General features: G+C 42.9%; 2 protein-coding genes across 3 annotated transcripts in view; both read right to left on the minus strand.

Annotated features, from left to right (window-relative positions):
- JPH2 (junctophilin 2) overlaps positions 1–1709 on the minus strand; it is a 78014-nt gene extending 76305 nt beyond the window's left edge. Inside the window, exon 1 of one of the 2 annotated variants that reach the window (XM_001083346.4) lies at positions 420–1709. In XM_001083346.4, the coding sequence (XP_001083346.2) occupies positions 420–798 (379 nt within the window). In that variant the 5' untranslated portion in view covers positions 799–1709. The remainder of the gene's footprint in view (positions 1–419) is intronic. The other variant, XM_077951835.1, reaches the window with a different exon arrangement.
- A 9512-nt stretch (positions 1710–11221) lies between these two features.
- Positions 11222–24362, minus strand: OSER1 (oxidative stress responsive serine rich 1). Its single transcript, NM_001277969.1, has 4 exons — positions 24289–24362; positions 20424–20541; positions 16829–16942; positions 11222–11909 (listed from the first exon to the last, which is right to left on the minus strand). The coding sequence occupies exons 2-4, from the start codon at positions 20498–20500 to the stop codon at positions 11222–11224; spliced, it is 879 nt and encodes a 292-aa protein (NP_001264898.1). The 5' UTR covers positions 20501–20541; positions 24289–24362.
- Positions 24363–24497: the final 135 nt, after the last annotated feature.

Below are 24497 nucleotides of genomic sequence, written 5' to 3' on the forward strand. Positions count from 1 at the left end.
GGGTGGGTGGACGAATGAATACTCCTCATGATCTATTGCTTGAAAATAATTTTCACGGCAAAGTTAAGACTAGAACCCGATTCTGCTAGAGTATATTTCATGGCTGTTTATGTTGGAGCATACCGAACATGCTAACGGTAGTAGTTATATTTTATTGTGTGTTGAGTGTGCACTTATATGGCAGGCTTTGTACTAAGCACTCCCACTAATCCTCTTGATAACCCCTTTATTCGCTCCATCTTTACTACAAGAAAATGGATGCTCAGAAAGGTAGAGCAGCTTGCCCAAAGCCACACAGCAAATCACATCCTAGCCCATCTGATTCTGTGCCAATTGCCCATCACCTTTCCCACCCTCCACCAGGGTTTCTCACCCTCCCTGGCCCTGCCCCACCTCTGCAGGCCCCCAGCTGGCCTCACCTCCATCAGCATAGGTCTCGGTGCCATAGCCGTCTTGCAGGCCATTGTTCCAGGTGCCCTCATACTTGGCACCGCTGCTTGAGCTCTGCCGGATTCCGTAGCGTCCCTTGAAGCCATGTGTCCACTCGCCCTTGTAGAGCCAGCGCCCCTTGGTCTCTATGCCCAGCCCATGCCGTTTGCCCTGGCTCCAGTATCCCTCAAAGGTATTTCCGCTGGGCCAGGTATAGACACCTGCCACCTCAAAGCCAAAGTTCCAGGAGCCAGAGTATTCGCCCTGGCCCTTGGGGCCTGTGCACAGTCCGTGCCCGTGGGCCTTTCCCCCCTCCCAGCCCCCGCAGTACGCCCCACCGTCATCAAAGTCAAAGCGGCCCCCGCTCATCTCATCATAGCCCCTGACAACCTCCCCGTCCTCCAGGGTGAGTGCAGAGGGCGTGGGTGATGCCTGCAACACTCCTCCAGTGCCCTCGGGGACAGGCCCCCAGACTCACCACTGCGCCCCAGGAGGGGGGAAGCAGGATGCCAGCAGAGGCTGAAAGAGCCCCGGCGCCAAGTCAGCACTGGGTTGGCTAGTCAGTGCCATGCCCAGGAGCCCCGACTCCACCAGCCAGAGCAAGGCTGCCTGCTGGGAAGAAAGCAGAAAGGAAAGGTTCAAAGTCCCCACAAAGCGTCCCAAGTCTGCCTTCCAAGAAGTCCAAGGGAAAACGGTGTGATCTCTTCAAGAAGCCCAGTGAAAGCGTGGGGTGGAGGGGTCCCCAGCCTTTTCAAAGAGGGGAAATTCCCCTCGGTGACAGCCCCCGCCTGAGGCTGGGTTCCCGCAGCCCGCTGGCCCCCTTCTCCACCCCAGTGGGTGTGCGGGGCTGTCGGTCTCCCCGCCGCTGCCCCGCCCCCTTCTCCAATCCTGCCCTCCTCCCCGGACGGAAAGGTCAGTGTTGCCCTAACAAGGCCATTGGATCTCAGAAGCTGCTCCCAAAATAACCCCCGGCCAGCCCAGCCTCCTTCAAAGCGGGAAGGAGGGGTATTTCAAACCGTGCCCGTGCTGCAGACCCGGGCAGTGGCTGGAGAGATGAGGAAGGAGGCTGAGAACTGAGTGCAGGCAGCCCAGGGAACCTGGTGTCTTTTTCTCCCGGGAATAAGAGCTGCCTTCCATTCTCCGAGTCCCCTGGGTCTGCGGGCAGGGAGGGCGCCGGGGAATCGGGGAAGGGAGGGGAGACGGAGACCAGTAGAACGCCCAGTCCTGGAACACTGAAAATCCCCCAGAGCGAGGAGGTTGGCAGATCTCAGCCCCATCACCACTCACATGCCCTAAGGGGACCTGGGGTTACAGCACCACTGCCAGCCCCATCAAGGAATCCGGTGACCTAAAGAGAAAGGAATGGGGACAGTTTCACATGTGCTTCCGAAAGCAGAGGAGGGAAGTCAGAAAGAGGGGAGGCTGTGGAAACAGAGTCTGGAAGATACACCAAATCTCAGTCCAGTGCTCACGCACCACCCTGAGCTCCCTCCACCCCGGAGAACCTGGGCAAGAAGCAATCATCTATTTCCTTTCTCTTTCCCCTGAAAGGCAAAGAGAAGGGAGAGGAGCCTGCCCTCCTCGCTGCCTGAGACACAGACTGGGCTTCCCGCTAGCTTCCTCTCCCCACCCCTTGGTACCTCTGCGCCCTCCCTGCCGCAGACCCGGCAGACCCTGAGGGTCAAAGGAGTCCCCTTCCTGTCAACCCAGGGTTGTGCTGTAATGAGGTCCTCTCAGAAATTCTCAAGGGTCATGTTTTTTTAAAAATTTCCCTTTCCGAGCTGTCTTTTCCTCTAGTGTCCTAGGAGCCTGTGAGGCCAGACTTCAGAAAGCTCTTGGGGCAGGGCCAGGAGAGAAGGGCCCGGGTGGATTCCCAGCCACTCAGGTTCCCACCAAACTCCAGTAAAAAGAACAAATAAATCTCCACGGCAAGAAGCTGTGGCCAGAGCTAATGATTGTAAATCCCAGCTAAGCCCAAGGTTAATGGGAGTATAGAGGAATTCTGGGAAAGGTAAGAGCCACCAGGAACATCTGTGTGTGTCTGTGTGTGTGTGTGAATGTGTGTGTAAGAGTGTGTGTGAACGTGTGTAAGAGTGTGTGTGAAGTGTATGAGAGTGTCTGTGGCAAGAGTGTGTTGCGAGTGTGTGTGGTGAGTGTGTTTGTGTGTGTGTTTGTGTGTGAGTGTGTGTGTGAAGATGGGGATGGAAGAGAAAGAGAGAACTAAGCACAGAAGGTGCTAGAGAACATCAGACAATTATCTGACTTTAAATTTATCTGACATATTTCCTAACCCCGTGATAATTTAGGCCACGTAAAGTCACTGCGGAAGTCTTGTTCCTGTTTGGGAAGTGGGTAAAAAATGTTCCCTGCTTTCCTTCCAGCGGGTTATCTGTTCTCAGGACTTGGTTTCATCCTTGGTCACAGCCCCTGACCTTAAAGAGCCTCTTCTGTATCTGCGTTTCACCACCAGGTAGAGGCACCCAGCCTCTTGGGCTCACTGTCACCGTCTGTTTGCCAAGCTGACAGGGAGCACATAGTGGATAAGGACTGTGTCCTCTGGGTAGTTAGGTGTGAGCCCTGGCCAGGTTGACTGACAGTCTGCTTGCACAATTCACTTCTAAGAACACCTCAGGGCTACTCCTGGGGAGTTCTGCTTTCGCCACTTCTCACTGAGGACTTCCGAGAATCACAAACTTTTTTCGAGCTCTGCTGTCAGGGGAAGAGCATCTCCAACTGGAAGCTAGGGGAGTTTGAGCTGCGGATTCAATATTGTAATCATACGCTTAGGCCAGGCGGCCATTGCTGCATCTTAGCAGGGTGTTGCACCTATGTGAATTTAACCACTGTCCATCCATAGCAGCTCCCTAGGGTCGCTCTCTACCCAGGGTTACTACACGCAAGAACCACCTACGGAACTTAAAAACATAAAGAGATCCGAGAGCCCCACCTGAGACCTACAGAATTAGATTGTCCTGGGAGAAGACCTGGGCAGTCGTATTCTTTTAAAAGCTCGTCAGATGAATCTGACTCTCATCTCTGGTTAAAAACACTGTAAGTGCCTGGTATAGGGGCTCACACCTGTAATCCCAGCACTTTGGGAGGCCAAGGCTGGAGGATTGCTTGAGCCCAGGGGTTTGAGACCAACCTGGACAACAAAGTGAGACCCCCGCCTCTACAATTTAAAAAACATTTTTTTAAATTATCCAGGTGTGGTGATACACACCTGTGGTCCCAGCTACATGGGAAGCGGAGGCAGGAGGATTGCTTGAGTCAAGGAGTTGGAGGCTGCAATGAGCCATTTTGGTACCACTGCACTCCAGCCTGGGCAACCCTGTTTCAAAACATAAATAAATAGATAGATAGAAAATAACAACGAAACCATGGTAAAATTTCAAATTAAGAAACTGTTTAATAACATAAAGATTCATGAATCCGTTTACTGCAGGATGAGTAGTTTTGGAGTTAGATACGTCTTCAAATCCCAGTCCTGCCCCTCACAAGCTGTGTGACCTGGGACCAATTGTTAATTTCTCTAAAATGCAAGTTTTTCATCTGTAAAAGTCCCTACCTCAGAGGATTATTGGTATCAAGAATAACAGTATCTACCTTATATGACTGGGTGAGGATTACAGAGTTAATACTGTAAAAAGGCTCAGAACACACTACACGTATAATCAGTGTTAGCGCTTATGAGTATTACTCTTACATACTAAATTACTTTTCAGGCTTAATAAAATAGTCATCAAAGAGGGAAGAGAGAACCCTTCCCAAATATTAAATATCTTGACATCGAAGCACTCCTTATTCTCATGTTTTAAACTGAAAAACGAAGTTACTGGTAAAGGGATACTATGACTTTGTAAAGTTTAAGTAAGATTCTTTGCCAAATTTGGTACTGGCCTTACCTGCCCAGAGCTTTCTGATAAGTTACCACTCGTCCTGCCTTTTAAACGGATGCATTTCAGGGAAAGGGAGACCTCTTGTGGTGTTACATGCATTACAACAGACTTTCCTCAGAAAAAACAAGTTCTTCAAATCCAATGGAATTTACTAAACTTGAAATATTAGCTGGGCATGGTGGTGCATGCCTGTGGTCCTAGCTACTCAGAAGGCTGAGGCAGAAGGATCGCTTGAGCCTGGGAGGTCGAGGCTGCAGGGAGCCATGATCACACCGCTGCACTTCAGACTGAGTGATGGAGCAAGATCCTCTCTCAAAAATAATAATAATTATTATCATTTAAAAATAAATAGGCTGGGCGCGGTGGCTCACGCCTGTAATCCTAGCACTTTGAGAGGCCAAGGTAGGTGGATTATCTGAGGTCAGGGGTTCGAGACCAGCCTGGCCAACATGGCGAAACCCCTTCTCTACTAAAAATACAAAAATTAGACGGGCAGAGTGGAACCTTCCTGTAACCCCAGCTACTGGGGGCACTGAGGCAGGAGAATCACTTGAACCCCAGAGACAGAGATTGCAGTGAGCCGAGATGATGCCACTGCACTCCAGCCTGGGCGACAGAGTGAGACTCCATCTCAAAAATAAATAAATAAAAATAAAAAATAAAATAAACTTGAAATAATTATAAACTGGTTTTAAAGGCAGCTAGCCTATTCCCTCTCTTCGTCCCAGATCTCTTCCCACTCCCTTGTTCTGTTCCCTGGTCACTTTCTCCCTCTATTTCCTGCTCAACTTCTCAAGCTTGACTGCTTCTCTGGGAGCCTCAAAGGGAGAGAACTGAAAATCCAGAACAAAGAGAAGGACTGTGCCCAGAAATCCATTGGGGTTCTTCTCAGCCGTGGAAGGTTCAGCAGAGCGAGCCTCATCACCCTGGAAGCCTTTCCAGGCAGGTTTCCTGGCTGGACTAGTGCCCTTCCCACATGCTGGCTCCTCCCCCAATCTATGAGTTGTTAAAGCAAGGATTTTCTTCTTTCCAAAAAATAGTGAATAGTGCTGCAGTGAACATAGGTGTGCATGTATCTTTACAATCGAATGATTTATATTCCTTTGGGAATATAAATCCTTTGGGAATATAAATCAGTAATGAGGCTGCTGGGTCAAATGGTATTTCTGGTTCTAGGTCTTTAAGGAATCGCCACAATGTCTTCCACAAGGGTTGAACTCGCTTAGATTCCCACCAAAAGTATAAAAGCATCCTTATTTCTCCAGAGCCGTACCAGCATCTTTTGTTTCTTGTTTGTTGACTTTTTAATAATTGCCATTCTGACTGGTATGAGGTGGTATCTCATTCTGGTTTTGATTTTGCATTTCTCTAGTGATCAGTCAATCAACCCAAATGTCGATCAATGATAGACTGGATAAAGAAAATGTGGTACAGATACACCATGGAATACTATGCAGCCACAAAAAGGAACGTGATCATGTCCTTTGCAGGGGCACAGATGGATCTAGAAGCCATTATTCTCAGCAAACTAACACAGGAATAGAAAACCAAACATGTTCTCACTTTTAAGTGTGAGCTGAACAATGGAAACACATGGACACAGAGAGAGGAACAATGGGGCCTGTGGGTAGGGTGGGGGAGCAGGAAGAGAGAGAGAGCACCAGGATAAACAGCTAATGCATACAGGGCTTCATAGGCTTAATACCTAGGTGATGGGTTGATAGGTGCAGCAAACCACCATGGCACATGCTTACCTATGTAACAAACCTGCATGTCCTGAACATGTACCCCAGAACTTAAAATTATTAAAAAACCTGAGCACCTGTTGTACAGCAGGTATTGCAGCTCATCTGTGTCTACCCAGTGCCTGCACATAGTGGGTGCTCCTGGTCTTCCCAGCATCTAGCAGCTGATGACCCCTTCTGAAATCCTTTTTCAATTGACTTCTAGACTCTCTCTCTCTCGGTTCTGCTCCTGCCTTACTGGTTCCTCCTCATCCCCCTGAGTTCTGTACCTTGGGAATGTGCCAGACCTTCATTCTCTGGCTTCTTTATCTACATTCATTTCTGAGAAGGTCTCTAGTCACATGGCTTTGCATAAACTCCCTCTACCAATGACTTCGAAGTCTGCGTCCCCAGTCTGCACCACTCTCCTGATCTTCTGTCAGACATCCAGCCACCTACTCAACATTTCTAAATAACTCATGAGCATCTCAGATTTGACAATAACAAACAAAACTCTCAGTCTCCACTTGCAAATTTGTCCCTCCAGCCGACTCCACAAACTTATTAAAACCTTTGGAGTCAACCTTCATTCCTGTCTTTCTCTCACACCTTAAATCTAGTCCATCAGCAAATCCCTGAAGGGATTTGGATTAAAATAATTCTACAACAGGCTGGGCACAGTGGTTCACACCTGTAATCCCAGCACTTTGGGAGGCAGAGGTGGATCATGAGGTCGGGAGTTCGAGACCAGCCTGGCCAACATGGTGAAACCCTATCTCTACTAAAAATACAAAAATTAGCCGGGTGTGGTGGCATGCGCCTGTAGTCCCAATTACTTGGGAGGCTGAGGCAGGAGAATTGCTTGAACCAGGAGGCAGAGATTGCAGTAAGCTGAGATTGCGGCACTGCACTCCAGCCTGAGCAACAGAGCTAGACTCCGTCTAAAACAAAACAAAACAAAACAAAACAAAAACCTTCCAGAACACATATTATCTCCTGCACTGCCAAGTACCCAGTACCAAACCTATTGCCTGACTCACTGCAGTAGCCTCCTAACTGTCCTCTTTGCCTCCCCTTAGTCTGCACACAGTAGCCAGTGCTCTTTCAAAAGGTTAAGTCTCAGCTGGGCATGGTGGCTCATGCCTGTAATCCCAGTACTTTTGGAGGGCAAGGTGGGCGGATTGCCTGAGGTCAGGAGTTCAAGACCAGACTGGCCAAAATGGCAAAACCCCATCTCTACTAAAAATACAAAAAAAAAAAATTTGCCAGACATGGTGGCGCACACCTGTGATCCCAGCTACCTGGGAGGCTGAGACACGAGAATTGCTTGAACCCGGGAGGTGGAGGTTGCAGTGAGCTGAGATCGTGCCACTGCACTCCAGCCTGGGTGACAGAGCAAGACTCTGTCTCCAAAAAAAAGCTAAGTCTGGTGATGTCTCTCTCCTCTGCCCCTCCAAATGGCTCTCTATCTCACTCACAGTAACAGTCAACACCTTTGAAATGGCCTATCAGGCCCTCCATGATCTGGCCCGACCCATCTCTCTCTGACCCCACCTGCTCAAGCTGCATTGACATCCTTGTGGTTCCCTCTGCCAAGAATGCCCCTCCCTCAGATGCCCCCATGGCTCACTCTCTTACTTCCTTCAGGTCTCTGCTCAAATATCACCTTATCACAGCATCTTCTCTGCTCACCCCAAATAGCAACCCTATCCCTAGCCCACCCCTTTCTATCTCCTAATTCTTCTTCTCTCCATACAACTTGTATGTTCATCACCTTTCTCTACTGAGGACAAGGATATTATTCTGCTTACTGTTCGATTGCCAGGCTCTAGTACAGTGTCCCTGATGTGTTGTAAGCACTTCATACTCATTGAATGAATGAATGAATGAATGAATGAACATTCAATGAAAACTTGTTCAATAAAGGCATGTAGAAATCAAGATGTTACTTTTTTGGAACATCAGAGTGAGACTTAATCCCTCAATCCACAAACCAAATCCATTTTCCTAGATGTATGAGAGAAAGGAGATTAGTTTGGTAAGTCGCATTCACAAAAGAAAGGGACCCTGATGTTAAAGTTGGCCCAACTGGGTCTGAGCAGAGTAATTTTTAACTTCAAGATTCATGTTTTGAGGAAGATTTTGCTGAGATGTAGATAACTTACAACTTATTCCCACAAATCGGGAATGACTCAACTTTCATCCAAGTTGGATTTTGAGTTAGTAGGTCATTGGAACTTTGCCCTTTTCAATCCTTACACCCCTAACACCTTCGTATGAAAAATATACGTATCATCATTCTCTGGTGACTGCTGCACTAACATACAGCACTAAGCAAATAACCAGACCGCTGGCTTGGAAAGCAAACTAAAAGGGATTTAAAGGCTTAAGAACTCGTCTTAATTCAAAGAACATGTTAAGCCCACTTAAGATGAACTTGAATAGTTCACTACTTAATTACAATAGCTCCACTCCTCTCCAGTTTTTATTTTATTTTTGAGACGGAGTCTCGCTCTGTCACCCAGGCTGGAGTACAGTGGTGCGATCTCAGCTCACTGCAAGCTCCGCCTCCTGGGTTCACACCATTCTCCTGCCTCAACCTTCTGAGTAGCTGGGACTACATGCGCCCGCCACCACGCCCAGGTAATTTTTTGCATTTTTAGTAGAGACAGGTTTCACTGTGTTAGCCAGGATGGTCTCGATCTCCTGACCTTGTGATCGGCCCACCTCGGCCTCCCAAAGTGCTGGGATTACAGGCGTGAGCCACCGCGCCCAGCCCAGTTTTTGGTTTTTTTTTTTTTTTTTTTTTTTTTTTTTTTTTTGAGACGGAGTCTCGCTCTGTCGCCCAGGCTGGAGTGCAGTGGCGCAATCTCGGCTCACTGCAAGCTCCGCCTCCCGGGTTCACGCCATTCTCCTGCCTCAGCCTCCCGAGTAGCTGGGACTACAGGCGCCCGCCCCTGCGCCCGGCTAATTTTTTCTATTTTTAGTAGAGACGGGGTTTCACCATGGTCTCGATCTCCTGACCTTGTGATCCGCCCACCTCGGCCTCCCAAAGTGCTGGGATTACAGGCGTGAGCCACCACGCCCGGCCTAGTTTTTGTTTTTTTAAAGGTGAGCCAAAACATTAGTTGTGGAGGTGAAAGCAGGGTGGTACCTTTACAACCAGAAGCTTAAATTTTGGTCTGGGAATCCCTGGGAGTCCCTGATGCCCTTTTAGGAAATCTGAGGTCAACATTATTTTCATAGTACTAAAACATTACAGGTTGAGGTTCCCTAATCTGAAATGCTTCAAAATCTAGAACTTTTTGAGCACTGACATGAGGATCAAAGGACCTGCTCATTGGAGCAGTTTGGCTTTTAGGATTAATGCAAATCTTTCAAAATCTAAAAAAATTCTGAGATCCGAAACACTTCTGGTCCCAAGTATTTCATGTAAGCAATATTCAACCTTTAGTTGCCTTTTTCACATTCATACTCACAAGTGTACAAAAGTTTGCCAGAGACCACACAATATGCGATATCCCACAGACTGAATGCAGAAACATATGAGAATCCGTCTTCTAATTAAGCCAAACATTAAAAAAGATTTGCAAAAAGGTAGAACAATGCCACTCTTCTAATATTTTTTGTTTTGGAAAAGCTATTTTTCATTCAGAAATTGTTAGCTTGTAATGAATTAAATATTTTAAAATTATCTTAAATTTCTAATATGGTAAACATTAACATATATCCTTTTGGAGACTGTAACAAAACCTTTTGGGTCCTGAATTTGTCAGTGTAAAGGAGGTGCTTACAAAAAGTTTGAGAATTTCTGCCTTAGATATACTAACTAGTACACCTTCTGTCACCATTATTAGGAAATATGTCACAGCTTCTAGAGCTGTGATAAGGTATTTTGCTCCCTCCCTTTAACCAAAGCCTTCAGATGTCACTAAATCCAACTAAACCAATGACCAGTAGAGGACTCCCACTACTTAAGCTTAGGGTTTTTCTAGTAAACACCCTTCCCCTCTCCCCCAAGAACAAATCACCTATTTGTTGAAGCCCACATCCCATTATCATCAATCAACCAGACAGCCAGTGCGATGTTTTAGTAAATAGTATAAATGTATTTTGTAATTTAAACAAAAGCTTCTGTTAACATTATTGCTAACATGACTAGACACTGTCACTAAATTTGGTGGCTCTGCTTAGGATGGTCTGAACACATGGAACATTCTTTTTGGAGCCACCTGAAAAACAAGGATTCATCATCCAGCTGAAACCGAAGACAGATTTTTTTACCAAACTGGAGGGAATTTTGAAATGGTTGACCAAATCTGTGGGATACAGAATGTACAAAATTCTCTTTTGGGGTTGCTGGGGTGACAGGGCAGCTCAAAGAGGTAACCATCTAGAACATCTGAAACTGAGGTATGAGACCTGTATTACAACTAATAACAAAAAAACACACCATATACTTAAAATGCTGGAGATGGTGAAGACACACACTAGTTTCAAATATTACACCTCCTCCCTCCAACTGAAGCAGCCCATTCCAAGCTGCTTGAGTAACTGCATGTAACATGTCTCAGGATGAATAGCACCAGCAGGGGCTTCTTTAGTGATGGTTAATAACTCTCTCAAACAATAGAGGGCAGGCCAGCTAGTTTATTCAAAATGAATCTAAACCTTAGATCTCTGGCTTAACAATAACATGAGAAATCTTTATAGACACAATAAATCTTGCATTAAATCAGAGATGGTTTAAATCAGTCTTGTAACTTCTAATATTCTGGGCTGGCAACTACAGCATGACAAATGTTTAGTGCAGTTACAAAATCACATTTTACTTTCCTTGGCTACCAAACCTTAAACAAATCTGAAAAATGCACTGTTTTACAAAGGCTTTTACCCACTGTTGCCAGTCTCAAGTAATTATAGTTTCTTCATCCCCCAGGAACATTTCAAAATTTTTCTTTGATCTGCTTGCCTTGAAGTGTGCGGAAGAGCTCAGAGAGTAAGTTTAAAGAATGAAGATTGACTGAGATGCCAAGTAAAGTTTTTATTGCAAGCACAGTGAGCAGAGAGAGATGTCTTCCCACACAAAGTGGCCACAAGGTCTGCCATTAACTCAATCTCTTTGACAAGCCTTCATTGGTTTAAAGCATATGAATTAGCTTCTTGCTATCAGGTGTACATCATTTCTGCCATGTGGGACATTTTCTTGGGAATATACAAGTAATACTCCATGTAGCCTGATAGGTCCTCTATGGTCACATCATCCACAAAGACTCGAGCTTGCTCAGAACAGGATCGGGGAGAGCCAGACAGAGTTCTGGCATGCAGCGACTGAGAGTAGTCCTCAAGTGTGGATCTTCGTTCTGGAGCCAAAGGAGGGACACTCTGCAGGCCTGAAAAGGAATACACTTCCATATCATGCCATCTCTTACACTGGCATTCCTTGCCTATGCATGTGCATGGCTTGCCCTGGTTTAGCTTGGAAACAGATTGAAAGTCAGAGAGATCACTGGCTTTGAGACTTGCTTGGGAGACTTGGGTAGCGTCAGAGGAGTCTTCCTTCTTACTCTCTGATGGGAGCCTTGGAACAGAAGTTCTCAAAGGCTCAACGACTGCCCCTGTGTGATTAGCATCGAGAGAAGTAGAGCTTTCTCCTGCACTGAACTCTTTCGGGGTTGAAATTCCCAGCCTACTGCTGCCATCAGGTGAGTCAGTCTGGCTTTTGTGCTTCAGTTGACTGTTGGAAGAAGATGCTATTGTACTGCAATGTATAAACTTTGGAGGATGAAGGACAGGAGACTTAGAACGTCGACGACGCTGAGTTCTCACTGCTCCTCGTGAAGACTTCCTTGTAGACCTAAGAGGAAAAATATACACAAGAAGATGCTGGGATACAGAGCTGTCCTAAACAGATTCTTTATGATAATAGGAAATTTACCTCCCGTCAGATTTACGAGTCTAAGCTCATAAATTTCCCGCAAAAGATGCACCTGCCTCCAATTCCATGCTGCCTAAGTCTTTGTGTCTCAAAAACTTCAAAATCATCTTATTAGCAAGCTATACAACCAGGTGAGATAATGGTATTTTTAAACTGAATCACTTGGGCCAAACATTTGGGATAGAACACCTTGGGAGCCTTTGACCAGTGAGTCTGAGGGAAGCACCTCAGACAGACAACTGAAACCAATCCCGTAAAGTCTAAATATTGTGCCCTAAACCTGAATATAGCAGCGTCAGAACCACTGTGAGGCTAACGTTACAAATGACCATTATGCCATTACTATTAAATAGATTTTTGATTCGTTTCTATCATTGGTAACAGCCAATCAATCAAAACCAAAAAACTAACAATATTTACAATCCCTGAGGTTTTCAGATACTGGGAATTACTGGACACACTATGTAAGGTAACTATTTATAAAACATTTAAATAAAGAAGTGAGTGAAAAGAAAAGATACTCAAAACTGCTAAGTGAATTAGAGACAAGAACCAAACAGGACACTAAAAAAAAATGTTTTATTTGGAATTAAAATGAATGAGCTAAACAGAACACAGTAGTCCCATCTTATCCATGGTTTCACTTCTACAGTTTCAGTTACCTGCAGTCAACCATGGTCTGAAAATATTAAATAAAAAATTCCAGAAATAAACAATTCATAAGTTTTACATTGCGCCCCACTGTGAGTGGCATGACGAAATCTTGCACCATCCTGCTCCATCCCACCTGGGATGTGAATCATCCCTTCGTCCAGGGTATCCACACTGTATATGCTACCTACCCATTAGTCATTTAGTAGCTATCTTGGTTAGTAGATCCACTATCATGGTACTGCAGTGCTTGTGTTCAAGTAACTCTTATTTTACTTAACAATGGCCCCAAGTGCAAGAGTAGTGATGCTAGCAGTTTGGGTATACCAAGGAAAGCCACGAAGTGCTTCTGCTGTGGTTAGAATGTGTCACCCACAAGTTCATGTGTTGTAAACTTGGTCCTGAACGCATCAGTGCTGAGACCTTTGGGGGTGATTGGGTCACAAGGGCTCTGCCTTCAAGAATGGATTAATCCATCCACAGATTAATGAATTAAAAGGTTAGTGAGGGAGAGGGACAGTTATCACAAGAACGGCTCTGTTATAAAAGCCAGTTTGGCTACTCCTCACGAGCCCCCTTGCCACGTGATATCCTTCCCCATGTTATGATGCAGCAATGATACACTCACCAGATGCTGGTGCCATGCTCTTACACTTCCCAGCTTCCAGAAATATAAGAAATAAGTCTCTTTAAAAATTACCCAGTCTCAGGTATTCAGTTACAGCAATAGAAAATGAACTAAAACAGCTTTCTTTAAGAGAAAAGGTGAAAGTTCTTGACTTAATAAGGAAAGGAAAAAAACAAAACACATACTGAGGTTGCTAAGATGTACGGTAAAAACGAATCTCCTGTCTGAAACATGGTGAGGAAGGAAAAACAAATTTGTGATAGACTTACTGTTGCACTTCAAATGCAAAAGTTACAGCCACAGTGCATGTAAGTCCTTAGTTAAGATAGAAAAGGCATTAAATGTGTGGGTGGAAGACATGAACAAAAACGTGTTCTAACTGATGGCAAATGGGTTTGATATTGTCTGCAGTTTCAGGTGTCCACTGGGGTTCCCGGAACATATGCCCTATGGATAACAGGAGACTTGTACACACAGCTAAAGAAAGAATTACCTGACTGGAAAATAAATCTGAATTATTTGTAACAGGGTCCAGCAAATTACAGCCTGTGGGTCAAATCTGGCTCCCTGCCTGTTTTTGTACAGCTTGTGGACATTGCTCCAGTGGGCTAGCACTGTGAGCCACAGACCAGGCTAGAGGATCCTCCCCTGTCCCTATTCTCCCTGACCACCTTCCTGGCCAGTGGACACGTTGCACCACTGTCCAGCGCCCACACTGGCTAACATCTACATGTTGAGTCTCTACTGTTGGCAACTGCTGATCGTTGAGAGGCAGAATCTCAGTTCAAGACTCCAACCAGTGCTGGGATCTCTGGAGGAGAAAAGAGCATGCTGGGATCTGAGCCTCACTGGAACAGAGAGTAGAAATGACCCTGGCACTACCTGCTACCCACCCATTCCACAAGGTTCTCCTTTCAGGCTAGTCACTCTATCCTGCGACTGTCTCAGCAACTGAAGACAAAATGTGTCCAACAGCCAGGATGGCCAACCCCAGGCAAACAGGGTAGAGTAGGAGTTTTCTCTCTTATTTAAGCACTTATTAATATCCTTGGAATTTTGCTTCTTGGCCTCCAATGCCTAAAAAATTTACCATATGGTGCTTTACAAAAAAAAGTTGCTAACCCCTGACCTAAAAGGCAGTACAGAGACAAGGATTTGGAAAAATGTAAAAGTTAAGAGGGATGACAGAGTAAGTCTGAATTTCTGAAGAAATGAATACAGAGAACAGAGGACAAGTGATTTTTATAGACATAATGACTGAGAAATTTTCTGATTTGATAAGAGAATCTATGAACACAGGAAATACACCAGAGCAGGATAAAAAGAAATCCACATAGAAATACTCTGTAGCAAAACTATAGAATAGCAAAGACAACAGGAAGATCTTAAAAGCAGCCAGAGACTAGAAAGATTATTTCCAAATCAATAACAATTGGATTGAAGATATGCTTTTCAGTATCAATGTAATGAAACCAGAAGACAATCAACTATACCTCATTTAAGTGCTAAGAGAAAATAACTGTCAATCTAGAAATATAATGTCAAGTATATCAACTCTATCTTTCAAAAACAAGGATGAAATAAAGACATTTTCAGATAAATGAAAGCAAAGTACAGTCGGTCTTCTGTATCCATGGATTCTACACCTGTGGATTCAACTAGCAGCAGACTGAAAACATCCGTTCCACCAAGTTCGAAAAAGCAAACATTGAATTTGCTGTGCTCTGAGCACTATGCTGAGTCTGTGTGAGTGAAGTGCTGTGTAAGCACTGTGGTAGGTATTATAAGTACTCTAGAGATGGTTTAAAGTATACAGAAAAATGAGCACAGGTTGTAAGCAAATACTATACCATTCTGTCTAAGAGACATAAGCATCCTCAGATTTTGGTATTGAGAGAGGTGTGTGAGTGGGGAGGACCTGGAATCGATCTCCCACGGATATAGATGATTGTTATTTACCAATAGGACATGACGTTAACATCAGGGGCCCTTTCAAATGTATTTATATGGAATTATACAATGCAGAGGTCCTATTTACTAGCAATAACCCTTCACTGAAAAAACTACTTTAGGAAAAAAGTAAGTGATTGTATATAGGAGGTCTGAGGTGAAAGTATGGTGAGAAAAGAAGTTATAAACAAGTAGAAAAATCTAAATAAACACTGTCTGCTTAAATAATAATAATAAAACCTAGTTTGTGAGATTAAAAATAAGTAACACAACTAAAATACTGGGCAACTACATCATGGAAGTCAGGAGATCAGAGGAAAGGGGTTCTGAGGAGAAGAGCTAAAATACCATTAATTTGTGTCTTTGTTAAAAGCACGCATGGCAAAATCAAGGCTAACAACTACTGAAAGAATAGAAACAAAGTATGCCATTTCCAAACCACCAGAGGAAAAGAACAAACAAAATCCTTGCAAACAATTGTTTTGAAACAATTGGAAAGGAAACCAGGAGAAGTAAGGTGGGGAAAAAAAAGGAAAGAAAAACAAAAAAGCAGGACAAATAAAGTAAAATGGCAGAATCACTTCTGAAGATATCAATAATCAAATAAACGTAAATACACTAAACCCAGCAGTTAAAAAAAAACTGATCACATTGAATAAAACAGAAAAAAAAAAACCTAGTCATACGATATTTATATGAAACACAGCTAAAATACAAGAACACAGAATGCTTGAAAGAATAGAAGGCTAGGTGTGGCTCACACCTATAATCCCAGCACTTTGGGGGGCCGAGGTGGGCAGATCACCTGAGGTCACGAGTTTGAGACTAGCCTGGCCAATGTGATGAAACTGTCTCTACTAAAAATACAAAAACTAACTGGGCATGGTGGCGGGCACCTGTAACCCCAGCTACCTGGGAGGCCAAGGCAGGAGAACTGCTCAAACCAGGGAGGCGAAGGGTGCAGTGAGCTGAGATTGTGACACTGCACTCCAGTCTGTGTGACAGAGCAAGAACAAGACTCTGTCTCAAGAAAAAGAAAAGAAAAGAAAAAGACACACAAGGGAAACATTCACTAGAAGAAAACTTTAAGACAAAAGCCATTATGAGGGATTAAGAATGTCACTACATAATAAAAGTTTCAATTCACCAGGAGGAAAACATTCAAAACCTATGCTATATAAATCCAACAAAATAACCTCAAGATACATAAAGCAAAAACAAAGAATTTAAAGGGAAAATAGACAAATTCACTTCCATGGGGTAGATTTCAACATACATCTTTATTATTTGTAAGTCAAGTTAACTAAAAAATTGAAAAAAAGGTTCAAATAACACATTTAAAAGCCTGATTTAATGGACATAGAATCCAAGAATAATGAGAGAAGTCCCAATATTCTCAAATACACATAGAATATTTGTAAATATTGAATACGGACCAGGCCAAAAAGAAAGTCTCAGCAAATTCAGCAAAAGAAGGAATAGGTCCTTCTCTAATCATTGGGTCTTAGGTTCTATATCATAACCTACTCTTTTCTGGACACTCAGGAAGGAAAATCCAATAATATTTTATAATATTGGAATGAAAATCATTTCAATAAGAAGCTCTTACCCGTGCCAACTGTCTTTAGATGCACATGTGGTTTTAGGTTTGGTATCATCTGTTGCTGTTCTGACTGGTGCTCTGACACCTGTGCCTTCTCCAACAGACAGAGATGCTATGGACCTGAAGACAAGAACAAAGTTTATGGCTACACAACACTATAAAATGAGGAGAACATATTGTTCTCACTAACTCAAATACAATTTTTATCATACATTTTTTTTTCCAGTTTGGGTTTCTCAAAAATTGCTCAGCTTTTAGTGTACATTTTCCTTCAAAACCAAATTTAGAGGATCCCTAAAAGCCCATGGCTGCAAAATCATAAGCCGAAGAATGATTGGTAAGTGTACCCAGCAGCAGGATATAAATAGACTTTCAGGCTGTTTCCCTGGGGCAGATCAGGCCTTATGGTCAGAGAATGCTAATGACACTGACCATTTATCTTACGCAGGCAAACCAGAGTCATGGAACTAAGTTTAGAAGCAAAAACTTTAGGAGACTCCATCTAACTTAACACTGAATACATTTTCAAATATTATGCAACTTTTAGAAAAATATTCTAACTTTTGCAACTAATAAACTTGAAATATTAATCAGAGTTAAATCCTTGTGGTTTAAAATTATACAGATAATATGGGTTCCCAGTAAAGAACATGAAAAAATCTAAAAGCAAGAAGAACAGAATCATCCATAACCTCACAACCCAGAGACTACCAACATCGAACATTGGTGGAAAACCTTACAGACTTTTTCAACACACATAAACATACACACACACACACACACACCCCTCCTACTATACATGCTATAGTGCTGACAAAATTCTTTAGAAAGAGACATTAATCTACTAAAATGAAAGGATGTTCAATGAAACATAATTGAAAGTAAAAAGTAACTGGGAATAACCTAAAGATGTAATAGAAAAAAAAATACTGTATTTCTAAATTATGGCACATCTATACAGTAAAATGTTGGGAATTTATTAGAAATTAAGTGTACAAAGAACTTTTAATGATATAGGGGAATGCTTGTAAGAAGAAAGCAGCATGGTTAAACACCTATACATATTATTATGATCTCAACTAGGTAAAATAAGTATAGGCTATCATGAACCAGTGATATAGGTGTTAACAGTAGTTATGGTAAACTGTGATTTTTACTTCTGTTTTTATCCTGTTTTGTTTTCGTAAATTTTTCTATTATAAGCATGTATTATATTACAGTCAGATAAATAGGATATTGTTTTGTTATATATATCGATTTATATCTATATAGAGATTTGTCCTAATAAGACAAATACCATTAAGGAGTCAAAACCTGTTGAACGGGATCATGCTAAATTCCTGGCAAGGCTTGGTTAGTTTATGAGTCAATCCTCAGATGTCCCATTTGTAAACTGGCAACAATATAAAACAACTAGAATGTATGATACACTACTACACAAGTCTTATTCTGCTTAGTCATGCTAATGACTCATCCCTTCTCTTTGTTTTCTCAAATGTTCTCCTTCCCTTATAATTTTACTCAAGGCAGAATATATGCTACAAATATATAATTTTTTTCATTTCAGCTTTTATTTTAGATACAGGTGGTACATGCGTAGGATTGTTCATGGGCATACTGGACCCAAGTAGTGAGCACAGTACTCTATAGGTAGGTTTTCCACCCACATTCTGCTCCTGGCCTCCCCACTCCAGTAGTCAGCAGTATCTGCTGTTCCCATGTCCATGTGTGTTCAATGCTTAGCTCCCACTTCTAAGTGAGAACATGCAGCATTTGGTTTTACATATACATAATTTTTGACCATATATTTTGAAAAATTTTTAAATAATGTTCCAAGTAATTTTTAGGGATACCAAAATGGCTTAATTTTACTTTTTTTTTTTTTTTTTTGAGACAGGGTCTCGCTCTGTTGCGCAGGCTGGAGTGCAGTGGCACGATCTCGGCTCACTCCAACCTCCACCTCCTGGGCTCAAGTGATCCTTCCACCTCAGCCTACAGAGCGGCTGGGACTACAGGCATGTACCACCACGCCAATTTTTTGGGTTTTTTTGCAGAGACAGGGTTTCGCCACATTGCCGAGGCTGGTGTCAAACTCCTGAGCTCAAGTGATGTGCTCACCTCGGCCTCCCAAAGTGCCGGAATTACAGGCATGAGCCATCATGCCCAGCCTGGCTTTATTTTACATTTCAACTTCTTTTAAAACATCAGGAAAGAAGTCTGTGTATCAAGAGTTACTTATATAAATTTACACACTAAGAGATTTGTATGTATAATTGTGTGTACACATTTCTAGTATTTTCCTGATTTAAAAAAATTATTCCTATATAAGAAATCACAAAGGATACACTGCAACCACAATCTGGAACTATCTGCTTCTCTGCTTTGCTTCTGTTTCCCCAGACGATTTATCAAAGTACTGATATGAACTGGCAAGACGACCACATTAGAAAACCATCAAGACGAAAGATACGTTTTAGAAGTATCATGGAAGCAAATATGAGCACCTATAGTATCTACTGTGCAAATCTATCAGCATAAACCTTTTAATTTGATAGGCCAAAAATAGTACTAGCAACAGGCAGGTGGCTATAACAACTAACATCTAGTTTTTACTTTGTGCTAGGTACTGCATGCATTTCTTCATATTGTCTTCAAGGTACCACATAAAGGATGGTTAAGAGCAGAGGTTCTGGAGACAGGCTGTCTAGGTTCAGATCCTGGCTCTGCAACTTTTACCAATGTGACTTTTAGTAAGTAATTTAATTTGTGTGAGTCTCATCTGTAAACTGAAATGACAGTAGTATCCATGCACTAAGGTGGTAGTGAGGATTAAATAATGTGCAAAGTACTTAACCCGGTGTTTAGGGCACAGGAAGTAAATAATAAACACTAATGATGATGATTATTACTTGTGGGTGTTCTACTCTGAGCTTCCAGTGTTTAGTTTCCATTCATGAAAAGAAATTCTTATATCCATTAAAAATGTTGATTTCTTTTGGCCTGGGAGAAAGAATTGGGGTGAGAAGAGTCTTACACAGAACATTTTGCAAAGGGTGAAACATTAACATTCAGACAGCAGCTGGTATGCAGGTACACTAATTAGTTTGGCCAAAGGGTCCAAGGTTATTGATCTCAGTGACAGAACCCTACTGAATAGAGGTTTCCATAGTGATAGACTTAGCAATCACAGACCATGAAATCTACAATGTCTTCATAGATTTCTATTGAGCCAATCCACTTTTAGTGAAAAATACTGTGATTCTCTTGAGATGTATGATAAAATCCCTGATGGGACACCACTTGATAATCTTTTATTAAAAAGAGGTGGGGGGAAGCCCTCCTCAAAGTGAACGAAAACCAAAACACCCAACCTAGGAGGGCAAATGAACTATTACTTTTCAAATTTAACCAAAGGGTTTTTTTTTTTAAACTAAAACAATACTGTGCAGAGAATCTGGAAGGATGTTGTGTTGCACTATTAGCATTTATATCTTCTTTCAATAATGAGAAATTTTAAAAGAGGAAGAGCTTTTTAGGGAGAAGAGACTATTTTGAATGAGTAAACAAATAATTCCAAATAATGTATTACATATTTAATTACCCTGATGCATCCACTCTTAATTTCTTGAAAGCAGTCTGTAGACTCTCCTCCTCTCCATCCTTGGCTTCGGATTTCATTGTGCAAGTTTTTACACTACTTATCGATGTTCCTGTTAACACTAAAAAAGAAAATAAAGTGAGCAAAGTAAAAACAGATGGGATCAAAAGTATACCTTTTTTTAAGATTTTACATTCCTGTTACCTTTACTGTTAGAAAAAAAAAAGCAAATTTTTATTTCAAAAAGGAAGTTTCAGTGTAGATAACTGGAGACTATAGGTTTTCTTAAGGGAAAACAAATGAAATGATACCAAAAATGGATATGTACTATGACAGAATATAAACTGTTCACATACTTGATGCCAATATCCTATTACACAATTTTGGAAACTAGATGATCTGAAATCTATTTTCAGTATACATACTTTTTAACATGGGAATCTCCCCAGTTGGTCTAGAAATCTATGAACAAAATGACATCAGAAATAAAAGGGAATAGCTCAAATTATAGCACTCTGATTCTTTAAAATGACACTGAGTATTTGTCTGGCCTAACCCTAGTTAAGTATAACTTTCATGACACATGATAGCATTTCTCTAGAGCAATCCTGACCCAGACAGCTATGTTCAGGAAGATACGTTTTACAGAACAAGGCGTTACCACTGTGAAAGCAGAATTATAAATACACTCTACCAGTAAGGCTGATACTTCCATTTGTGTTTTTATTCATAGCCTGGAATAATATAATTAATTGTTAAACAAGAAAGAAAATAAATGAACTATATACTTGCAACCCCACAAAAAATTATTGTGCACATGAGTGGAAAAAGAAAAAAAAAAAACACTTTTCTTTAGCCTAAAGGTTGAAAGGAAAAAAAATAGAAATGACTATTGTGTAGACGTACCATTAAATGATCTCTTAACTAGTTTGATTAACCAAAGTCCTCCATATTTTCCACCTGATTTTTATATTTTAAACAGAGAAAGGGAGATGAAGAACCAACCAAAGCAACAAGAAACACAATGAAGAAGTCTGTTAAAAAACCCTTGAATCTAGTCTCCAAATTATTTTTTCACTCAGGGTTATTAGTACCAAATCCTGAATAAAAATTAAGCAAACCAGCATCTATGAACATATCAGAGACAATCAGAAAGAAAGAAAGAAAAAAGTACCGAAAAAAACAGAAATAGAGGATATCTGAAGCAAAAGATTCACTTCACCTCTTTATTTCTAAGCTGTTACCCGCCCCCCGCCCCCACCCCACTTAGGCATTCTCAGAGGGAGCAGTGCCTCTCCACCAGGCCTTGGGTCCTCTCTGATTCATATCTGCTCGTTTCTCTCAGGGTGGCTCTGAAGTTATTGTGAGACCTCTAATATTCCAAAGGTCAAGGTGTCATCATGTTTCATATAATGTAACCATTACATTATTGTAGTACCAGCGCAAAATAAAAAGGCAAGGAATCAGGACTTTTCACTTTATTTATTTATTTATTTGCAGAAGTTAAGATATTTTAGGCAGAGCTCTCTGGGGAACACTGAAAACAGTCTCAAAAGAATTCAGCTACTTAAAAAAAAAAAAAAAAAAAAAATTCAGCCAGCCTGCACTTCAACTTCTTAGGACAAAAAAAAAATAAATAAATAAATAAATAAATAAATACATTCTCCACGTATATTTTGCTGGTATTTAAGTACATAAACATGAAGAAACATTATCCACACAATCCCATGCTTCACTAGTCTCTAATTCTCAATTTAGGGTAGGATCCCCCCAAATACACAATCAATTCCTATATACCTGGGGGGAGAGGTGAGCAGTCACTTATTTCAGTATTTTCAAAGCTTCACATCATCTAAAAGAGTACTACTGTAGGTTGTAAACAAATTCTTCCTGCTGGTAGAACTAAATTGAAGTTTGACTTATAGTGTTCCTCAATTACCTTATGATCCGTTAGTCAATGTTCAGCCCTTACCGAGTTAATAAATCATCTGAGCCAGTCTCCCCAACCCGCAGACCCCACACAAGTCCTCTTTCGCCCTCTCTGGAAATTAGTCAGCATTTATGTACATGTCACATTTAAGTATACACTACTGAACCCTACAGGCAGAAATTCATTTCGTTCACAAATATTTACAGAATACCTACCACGTGCATGGCACTAGAATGAATGCTAGGGATAGAAGCCTAAACTCCATTTCTGTAAGGACTAGAAGAATCTCATTCCTGCCCTCCAAGAGCTTACAATATAACACTGTGCTAAGAGGCTCTGAACCCACATATGTAACTTTTAATTATACTATGCTGACTTAATAGCATGGCAGGTGATCACCCTAGATGTTAATACAAACTTTACATTCCTGTTGACACACTAAAAGATCTATCATCTAAAAACCAAAACAGGCCAGAATTAAAATCTGACTACAGATTACAACTTCAGGAATGAAGTTCTGTCTAAATGATTTTCAGACTTCTAGCATTTTTAACTACTCACCTTTTTTCTCAGTTATTTTAGCCAAAAGCAAAGGTGAGCGTTAGGCATGACCTTAAGGGCCAGAGAAGAGCATCTCTGTAATTATAAAAGGCTCATTAAGCTCCTCTGCATCCCCAGATCCCCATTCACTCAAAGAAAGGGCTGTACAACTAACTCCGGACAACAGATACAATTGGCTTGCCCTTCTTCATTAATACCAAATTTGTGGGAGGCGGTCTTGGCGTTTTAACTGCAGTGAACTCTTGAACAACATCCAAAGAGATGAAACTTTAAAAAGCCTATTCGAAGTTACTTCATGTTAAGTCAAATCAAACCGGGCAATTTAACTTTGCCTCGGATTTTCCACAACCTTACAAAAATTACAGTTATTCTAAGTTCCTCCATCAAAAGGACGAATTCCTGGTTTTCTCTTTCAACGAAATGGATGCGTCACAATCTTACTTCTATCTTGCCGTTTTAACCAAGACCTCATTGAACCTCAAGTCTAGGTCTACATTTCCACGCCCGAGAAGACCTAAGAACGATCAAGAAGGGATGGCGCGGGTAAGCGTTGTTATCACAACGTTAAAGATTTCGAAACTCCCAGACCACCAGGAAGCGTAGAGTATGGGGTAGAAAACCCTGTCCAGCAACTCGAAGAGGCAAACTAGACCGGGAGGAAACAATCGGTCCCCAGGACAAAAAGCACATTCACACCTCTCCGTGCAACCCACTCATCCCTTTACACTCGCAGTGCTGCAGCCAAACCACGAAGTTCTTTCTTTTCACCCAGAGTCTGTGCCTGTCGCGGTTAAACACAAACGGAGAAAATTCCTGGTCAGAACCCAGAGGGGTAGGAAGTGGCTTGAGGTGTGAGGACAACGCCGAGGAGGGAGCTGTCCAGGGGCTCTGCCCGCCCGGGGTCTCCAGCTGGAAAGTTGCGCTCCTCGGGAGATTCCCGGGGTCAGAACGAGAGGCTGGAGTTGGAGCGAGGCACCAGGGATGCGGAAGAAGAAAGGAGTGGGGCCGAAGAGGTAGCCAACGAGAATGGGGCTCCGAGGCGAGAGGGAAAGGGCGGGAAGGGGCAAAGGGCGGCCAAGGAGGACGAAAAGGGGAAGCTGTCGCTGGGCGGGAGACGGCGGAGGAGCGGGACGGGGCGGGGTCCGCGGGAGAACAGGAAGGCGGGAAGGGGAGAGAGCGCGGAGTCGGAGCTCCAGCAGGCACAGGCCGCGGCGGATAAGGGGGCGCGGAGAGGCCCAGGCCCGGCCCAGGCAGGAGGCGTCGGGAGACGACGCGACCCAAGGCGGGCGGGCCCGGGAAAAACCGCCCGCGGCCAGACCGGCTGTGCAGGCCGAGACGCTATGCTGCGGCCCCTCCCCGTCACGTCAGGGCACTTACCGCCTCGCAGCTGGGGCGCTCCGGTGATGCGGTGCAGTCAGTTCAGAGCGTCTCTCCCGAATCTCGGCGCCCGACTGACCCGGATCCAAACCAGCCAAAGGGGCGGCCCGCGCCTCGGGAGTCGCATTGCGCCTGCGCACTCCGGCATGCACCCCGCCCCCTACCCATGCTCCTCCCACCCCGGTGACTCGGCAGCGCGGCAGGGGACG

Source organism: Macaca mulatta, chromosome 10, assembly GCF_049350105.2.
Source record: "Macaca mulatta isolate MMU2019108-1 chromosome 10, T2T-MMU8v2.0, whole genome shotgun sequence".
NCBI classification, from domain to species: domain Eukaryota; kingdom Metazoa; phylum Chordata; class Mammalia; order Primates; family Cercopithecidae; genus Macaca; species Macaca mulatta.

What these genes read in the sequence shown, in the direction of transcription:
- OSER1 (NM_001277969.1), bottom strand. Translation starts at nt 20,500, where the DNA reads ATGAAATCCGAAGCCAAGGATGGAGAGGAGGAGAGTCTACAGACTGCT. An exon ending in TTAAGAGTGGATGCATCAGG is followed by an intron (nt 16,943 to 20,423) that starts GTAATTAAATAT and finishes TCTTGTCTTCAG; the next exon opens with GTCCATAGCATCTCTGTCTG. An exon ending in TCTAAAGACAGTTGGCACGG is followed by an intron (nt 11,910 to 16,828) that starts GTAAGAGCTTCT and finishes TTTTCCTCTTAG; the next exon opens with GTCTACAAGGAAGTCTTCAC.